The sequence below is a fragment of the Alexandromys fortis genome, unplaced genomic scaffold (assembly GCF_014885135.2).
Source record: "Alexandromys fortis isolate MF-2015 unplaced genomic scaffold, M_Fortis_MF-2015_v1.1 scaffold_99, whole genome shotgun sequence".
Lineage (NCBI taxonomy): Eukaryota > Metazoa > Chordata > Mammalia > Rodentia > Cricetidae > Alexandromys > Alexandromys fortis.
In genome coordinates this window covers 5,608,628-5,616,983 of record NW_026067982.1, presented here as the reverse complement: position 1 = coordinate 5,616,983, position 8,356 = coordinate 5,608,628, and the positions used below count along the sequence as shown (strand labels likewise).

Below are 8,356 nucleotides of genomic sequence, written 5' to 3'. Positions count from 1 at the left end.
TTCCCTGCCCTGTGGGAAGTCCAAGGACCACCCACCTCCATCCAGGTCTAGTAAGGTGAGCATCCACGAAACTGCCTAGGCTCCCACGAAACCAATAGGTACAGTAGGATCAAAAACCCATTGCCATTGTTCTTGGGGTCTCAGTAGTCCTCATTGTCTGCTATGGTTAAACATTTTCTTAAGTGTCTTTTAGCCATTTCAGATTTGTCTGTTGAGAGTTCTTTGTTCAGGTCTGTGCCCCATTTTAAGAAAGCGTATTCAACAAATAGTGCAGGCATAACTGGATATCAACATGTAGAAAAATGAAAATAGATACATATCTTTTGCCATGCACAAAACTCAAGTCCAAATGAATCAAAGACCTCAACATAAATCTAACCACACTGAACCTCATAGAAGAGAAAGTGGGAAGTAAGTACACTTGAACGCATTGGCACAGGAGACCACTTCCTAAATATAACTCCAGTAGCACAGACACTGAGAGCAACAATTAATAAATGGGACCTCCTGAAACTGAGGCGCTTCAGTAAAGCAAAGGACAGGCATGGTCAACAGGACAAAACGACAGCCCCAGAATGGGAAAAGATCTTCACCAACCCCACATCGGACAAGGGGCTGATCTCCAAAATATACAAAGAACCCAAGAAACTGGTCATCAAAAGAACAAATAATCCAATAAGCCTTTCTCTTTAGGTTATCAGCTCCCTGGTTTTTCTACATCAAAGTGACTAGTTTGCATACTGGTCTCTGCCACTTGCTCTCTTCTGCGCTCTCCTTCTTCTTGATTTGATGGTTATTGTAGTAGTATCTCTGCTATTATTTCATCTTCTACATTACGCTTTTCTGTAGGACATGTATATTAATCCCTCTTATTTTAGCATTCTTTCTTTGAGGTACTCATTTTATTGATTGTGCTTTAGTCTATTATAATTGTGATTTTTTTTTTTTTAGTAAATTATCACTATGATCAGTGAAATAGTTCCTTTAGATTTTGCTTTTTGGCACTGAAAGATATACTAGATTTATGTTTATTTTTTGTATCATATTTACAACTATCTTTTGTTGTTGGTAGTTTCTTTTTTGAAGTTTCATTTTTCTCTGGTCATTATTACTTCAAAAATAATAAGTGGAAAATTACTGAAGTAAGCATAAACTCATAAGTTTTAGATCACAAGCCATTTCAATAGCATGCTTATACTTGTGCTTTCCCACACCCAAGAAATAATCATGCAGCCAGGCGGTGGTGGCGCACGCCTTTAATCCCAGCACTCAGGAGGCAGAGGCAGGTGGATCTCTGTGAGTTCGAGGCCAGCCTGGTCTACAAAAGCTAGTTCCAGGACAGGCTCCAAAGCTACAGAGAAACCCTGTCTCAAAAAAAACTTAAAGAAAGAAAGAGAAAGAAAAGAAAAAGAGAAATGAATCATGCATGCCTTTATCCCATAAATTCATATTGTACATATTACCAGCCCCTTAATCATTTGCTCTGGCATATTAGATTAACTATGATAGTACCACAATAACTAGTGTTTAAGTAATTCTTATTTTACTCGGTGTCCCCAAGACACTAGATACTAGCAGTTTGGTGGATACACTGAAGAGAAGTGTAAGCGGCTTATCTAGAGTATAGAAGTTTGCCCCATATGATAGTGGAGTTTATTCTAAGATTCTCAGTGGATGTCTAAGACTCTAATGATACCAAATCTTGTGTATATTGTATGATTACTCTTCATACACATTTATGTTTAATTTCTAAATCTTAAGCATGATGGATTAATAACAGATTAATGAACTTGCTTTTCTTAAGTTGAGAACTTTTATAAGTCAAAGAAAACAGTGTGGACATACTGTGTAAAAGCATGATTCCCTGGGTCCCACATGGTAGAAGGAGAGAGTGTTTTCTGCAGATTTCCCTTTGACCTCTACATGTATGGCACCTGCAGTTTATATTGATTCAGTTGTAGTTACTCATGTGATGTTTAGATTTTCTTATTTTGGGCCAATGGAACCCTTTTCAAGCTAACAGTATGTTTTCTTCAACTATCTCATCTTTATTATCTTTCTGGATTTAATCAGCTGTATCCTGGCTCTAAAAAAAATCGCTATTTCTAGCCTGGCGGTGGTAGTGCATGCCTTTAACCTCAGTACTTAGGAGGCAGAGGCAGGTGTATTTCTGTGAGTTCAAGGCCAGCCTGGTCTATAAGAGCTTGTTCTAGGATAGGCTCCAAAACTACAGAGAAACCGTGTCTCGAAAAACAAAAAAAAAAAACAAACAAAAAAATAGCCATTTCTACATGGAACTCCTTTTGGTAACAAATTGTATTTAATGAATGATACTAATATAGGTGTCTGCTTTTTAAAAAAATGATACTTTTATTTATTTGGTTCTTCAGTATGTACTGATCCATTTCTTTTCTTCACTTTTTTAACAGGCATGCCCAAAGAAAAATACGAGCCCCCTGACCCTCGGAGGATGTACACAATTATGTCCTCTGAGGAAGCAGCAAATGGAAAGAAATCACATTGGGCAGAGCTTGAAATAAGTGGTAAGACATGGAAACATGGATTTATGTATAGAAATTAAAAATTTGATGGAAAGTTAGGTTTTCTAATACTAATATTTAAAAACAACACATATTTGAATCAGAATTTAAATCTCATTGACTGCCCATTACTTACTTCTATTTGTGTATACTCTTCCTCTCACTTCCTTAAGATGTCATGAACTCTAAGGATAGGGACTGTAGATTTTAGGGTTTTTATTAATATGTTCACTTTGTTGTTTTGGTATGTAAGAGGTAAGCTTGTATTTGGAAGCAGTCTAGTTGAAGTCTTAATGTTGAGACTGTTTTCATAGAGATGATTTAGCTTAAGTTTTCTCTTTTTCTTTTCCAAGACAGGGTTTCTCTGTGTGGCTCTAACTGTCCTAGAACTTGTTTTGTAGGCCAGACTGATCTCTACTCACAAAGATCCGTCTGCGTTTGCCTTCCAAGTGCTGTGACTAAAGGCGTGCGCCACCACCACCTGGCTGGCATAAGTTTCTTAGAGACTGTATTTAAAAGTTCTGTAGGAAGTTGGAGAGATGGCCCCATGGTTTCTAGTACGTGCTGCTTTTCCAGAGGACTACAGTTTGTTTGCCAGCACTCATATCAGGATCATACCAGTCCATCCTTGTAGTTTTTAATTATGTTTATTTAATTATAGAATAGCTCCTCTACTCTCTTTATCTAACATCTTTCTTTATTACAGGTTCCTCCTTCAGATTTTATTTTTCTTGCAGTTTATGTGTTGACAATCAAGCATTTTGTTTTCCCAGCCTATATTTTTTAGGTTGCATAGTCAAAATGAAGCTCAGTATGTTCTTCGTTTTGAGTATTTTCTACAGATGGGCGCATGGGTCCAGAGTCTAGAACAGACCTGAGGTTTAAGCTTTTGGACAGGATTTAAGGTGCTTTTTCATAGGTGTCATCATGCAGATGGTGCAGTACCTTTGCTTTAGGAATAATGTTAAGACCCCAAAGCTTTCCTATTGCTGTTTCTTGGCCAAAGCTATTAATTCTTTTTAATTAATCCTAATTTTGAGGATTCTTTTCTATAATTTTTTTCATTAGCTAAAATATATTTATAAAAAGTGACATTCTTCTGTTTACCTTTTATTGCCTGATTGTCCTAGTTAGGGTTTTTATTGCTGTGAAGAGACACCATGACCACAACAGCTCTTATAAAGGAAAATATTTAGTCGAGGTTTAGTCTACACTCAGGTAGACATAGTGCTGGAGAGGTTCCTGAGAGTTCTATATCCAGACTGGCAAGCAGCAGGAAGAGAGAAAGGCGCTGGGCCTGGCTTGGGCATTTAAAACCCAAAGCTGACCCCTCCTCCTCCATCAAGGCCATACTTCCTAATGTCACTCCCTAAACATCCTATGTTTAGGGAGTCTATGGGATCTGTGGGGTCATTCTCATTCAAACCACCACACTGATAAACATTTTGTATAGGAAGGAAAGCTATCTGTCTTTTTATAGGTATGTATGCCAGAGGTTGGTGGTAGGTGTCTGCTCAGTTATTCTCCACCTTAGTTTTTGAGGCTTTGTCTTTTGCTGAAAAACTTCCTAGCAAAACTGAATCTAAGTCTGTAGTTCCTATATTCCTGCCTATAACAGCCTTCTCCCATAGCTGACATCTTTTATCAGTGATACATTTACTACAATTAGTAAACTGACACATCATCATTCAAAGTCTGTAGTTTACGTTAGGGTTTCCTGTGGTGTTCTGCATAATGGTACAGAGGTTATTGAGCAGAAGTTCTCAACCTGTGGGTTGGGGCCCCTTTGGGGTCATATTCCAGATATTTACATTATGATTTATAACAGTAGCAAAATTAGTTATAAAGTAATGAAATTTTTTTTTTTTGCTGTTTACTTTATTTACTTTGTTTTTTCTTTGCAAATGGGCAGTACTGTACTGTTGACAGAAACTTACATTGAGTGGGAAGGCAATCTCCAATTAGAAACTGGCAACACAAGACTCACCACAAACATCAGTAAAGGCATGTCAGGAGAATGCAAGGAAAAAGAATCCATGGGGATCACAGTATGCTCTTACAGAAAATGGTGGAAGTCAAGGCATAAGCAGAATTCATCATGATGTTTATGGTGATTAAGAGGTCCCCGTAAGACTGTGGGGATCAACTGTAGCTCCCTAAGTTTCCCCCTGATTTCTCTCATCTCTTCCATGAACATTTTCATATAATCTCCTTCTCTACCCAACACATCATTAATCTGCCTATTGGGTATGACTCATCAGAAGTTAGGGGCAGGTCTACCAGCCTGTCCTCTGGTTCTGGTTGTTTACAACAGGCCGGAGGCCATAACCTCCTCCCTAAGGATAGTCTTCCTGTCAATTCTGCAGGGGCTGCTCCATTTCTTCATTTTTCTGGATCTCTGCCTTGCCACATAGACCTCTCAATTCTCACTGCAAGATGCGTTGCTGCAGCTCTCAGCAGACCTGCTCTGCTCAGTCAGGGCCTGATGCTAGCCCGCCGTGCGCAGGGAAACATGGAGCTGGTGGCCAGAAGCAAGTGTCAATGAAATAATTGTATGGTTGGGGGTCACCACAACATGAGGAACTGTTTTAAAGGATTGCAGCATTTGGAAGGTTGAGAGCCACTGGTATAGAGTCATAGATCCACCATTATAGTATTACACAGAGTAGTTTTTCTTCTCAAGAAATTCTGTTTCAGAATATTTATTCTCCCATGCCTGGCAATCATATTTCTGTTCTCATAGTTGCGTCTTTTTTGTGAAGGTGGAATAATTGGAATCATACAGTATGTATTCTTTTCAGATCGGCTTTTTTCACTGAATCCTGTGCCTTTCGTGACTCAGTTTCATTCTACTTAGCCCTGCATAATGCCACACTATCTGGAAGTACCATCATCTCTTGCTTACTCATGTCCTAAAGAACATCTTGAGTTCTTGCATGTTTTGGCATTTTTACATTATTGCTACTCCAAACATCTGCCTGTGGATTTTGCTAAGGACAAAGAAGCTCATATGCTAAGAGTATGCTTGGTTTTTACGAGAAACTACTTAAGTGTTTTCTGAAGTGCAGCTGTGTACTGTGTTTCCACCAGAGTGAACAAAAATTCCTATTTTACAGTCTCGTTAGGATTTCTTGTCCTTGGTGCTTTGAGTTTGGCCATCGTGATGGTGTGTGTTGGTTATCTCCTTTTAAATTCAGTTTCTTAATGACATGTAGTATTATCTTTTCATATGCTTGTCATTGATGTTTTCTTTGATAAAGTATCTGTTCTGATCTTTTGACCATTTTAAATAAGTTTTTTCCTTTGTTGTTTAGCTTTTAATAGATCTCTATATAGCATAAATAACAGCTCTGTTGTGGCTTAAATGCGAAATGTCTGCCTTTAGGTTGCTGTGTTTAAATACTTGGTCTCTAGCTGATGGTGTGAGAGTTCTGTAGGCTTTAGGAGGTGGAGTCGTGGAGGAAGTGGGTCATTGGGGAAGGGCCTTGAGGCTGTATCTGTCTTGGTTCCATTTTCTGTTCATTCTGTTTTCCTGAAAGTTGATGCTGTATTGGCTTCTTGGTTTTGCCAACATGCCTTTTCTGCTTTCTACCTTCCTTGTCTTTCCTGTTGTGCTGAAATGGAGGCCCTAGAATAGTGATTCTCAAGTTGTGGGTTGTGACTCCTTTAACAAACCTCTATCTCCAAAAATATTTACATTATGATTCATAACAGTAGCAAAATTACAGTTACGAAGTAGCAACCAATCAATTTTTGTTGTAGAGAGGCCTCTTGCTTGTTCCCAGCCGCCCAGACTCCTGAAATAATCACACAGAAACTATATTATTTGCAATACTGTTTGGCCAATAGCTTAAGCATATTGTTAGCTAGCTCTTACATCTAGAATTAATCCATTTCCATTATTTTATATTTTACCACAAGGTTCGTGGCCTACTGGCAAGGTTCCAACATGTTTGTCTCCAGCGGCAGCTCCATGGCTTCTCCAACTCTACCTTCTTTCTTCTAGCATTCAGTTTAGGTCACCCCCCACCCCCGCCTCCCCAGATCTACTCGGCCCTATCAGGCCAAGCCAGTTTGTTTATTAACCAATAATATTCACAGCATGTAGAGGGGAATCCTACATCACCTCCCCTTTTCTGTTTAAATAAAAAAAGGAAAGTTTTAACTTTAATATAGTAAAATTACATATAACAAAACAGGCATCAATTAAGAATTACAGTTACAACATTTATTCTACTTTTTCTTTTATCATAACTAAGGAAAACTATAACTATATATTCTTAACTCTATCAAAGACTCCAGAAGGATATAATATTACCTAAGTAACAGAAAGTGCATTGAAAGCAACTTCCAAATCTCTAGAATTGACAAAGACATCTCGCTACCTGGACATTCATTCACCCAAAGTTTTTCTGTATTACTGGGGCATCCATCTTCAGCCCACAGGCCCATACTATCCAGCAGACTTTTCCATGAAGCATAAAATTTCAGACAGTTTTGCCTATCTTGGCAGTTTGTCAGTAGCCCCACCAGAAACAGACGCCGGATGGAACTTTACCACAGCCATCTGGCAATATACAGATTAGTAGAAATAGGTTAAATTAAGATGTTAGTCAATAAGAAACTAGAGCTAATGGTCCAAGCAGTGATTTAATTAATACAGTTTCTGTGTGGTTATTTTGGGATCTGGGCAGCCGGGAAATGAACAAGCGGCCTCCTACAACGAATTTTATGGCTGGGATCACCACAACATGAAGAACTGTATTAAAGGTTCATAGCATTAGGGAGGTTGAGAGCCATTGGGTAGAGCTAATGAGCCAGAACAAGCCCATTCTTCCCTTATAATGCTTTGTCAGCAACAATAACTAATACAATCTTTAATCAGATGTCTTTCCCACTCTTGTGTTTTCACTTTGGAGATGAAGTCCAGGGCCTCATGCACGTTAAGCGTGTTCTTCTCCAGAACTTCATCTCCCAGATGTGCCCTTTTATAAAGAGCTTCTTTCAGTCTATGGCGTATCTTCTCCATAGTCAAGGGCAGACTTTTTTTTATTTAAATGTTTTTCTTTTCTTTTCTTTCCTTTTTTTTTTTTTTTTGGTATTACATTGAGTCTGTATATTAAGTTGGGAAGAACTGACATTTTTGGCAATATTCAGTTTTCCTAGCCGTGAACATGGGCTGTCTTTTTACTTATTCATTCTTACTTGATATCTTTTTATGGAATTTCATACTTTTCCTCATTTTGTATCTCTCCTTTTTCATAGTGTAAATGTAAATGGTGGTGTTTTTACTTTGAATTCCATTTATTCATTGCTGGCATATCTAACAGACTGACTTTAAGTCTTCCTTTATGATTTTTAAATTTTATTCTTGTATTCTAGTTCTAAGCCTCATTATATGTTGGTAGTTTCATTCATGAGAAATAATAAGTTGTTTTTGCCCACCTAGGTATTTTAGTGTTCTTCAGTTTTATAAAGGCAAATTTCTGTTTCTTTTCTCCTTCTAACTGAAATACTTGTAATGAAAGTCTAGTGATAGGCTTTTTTTTTTCTTCTTCTTTCAGATTCTGGCTCATTTTGTTTTGCTCTTTTGAAAGGTTTTAGCTGGAGGAAGAATTCTTAGTTAATGGATTGTATTCTTCAATAAAGCTCACCTTTGCTTCTTGTTTGTGTCATTTTTCTTAAGTCTACAATCATTCCTATCATTGCTTCTGTTATGTATGTCCATTTTATGAAACAATTTTTAAGAGATTTTTGTCATTGGTTTTAAGTACCATGATTATGTTGTGGGTTTTTTTTTTTTTTTTTTTTTTTTT

At 37.7% G+C, this 8,356-nt stretch overlaps 1 protein-coding gene and 1 pseudogene across 4 annotated transcripts in view; one reads left to right on the top strand and one right to left on the bottom strand.

The window, feature by feature from the left end:
• The window catches only part of Cnot6 (CCR4-NOT transcription complex subunit 6), a 54,652-nt gene that overhangs the window by 10,464 nt on the left and 35,832 nt on the right, over window positions 1-8,356 (top strand). For all 4 annotated transcript variants that reach the window (XM_050158531.1, XM_050158529.1, XM_050158530.1 and 1 more), the window contains exon 2: window positions 2,430-2,543. In XM_050158531.1, coding sequence (XP_050014488.1) covers window positions 2,432-2,543 — 112 coding nt within the window. In that variant the 5' untranslated portion in view covers window positions 2,430-2,431. The remainder of the gene's footprint in view (window positions 1-2,429; window positions 2,544-8,356) is intronic.
• On the bottom strand, window positions 4,597-4,924 carry LOC126511369 (protein BEX3-like; annotated as a pseudogene).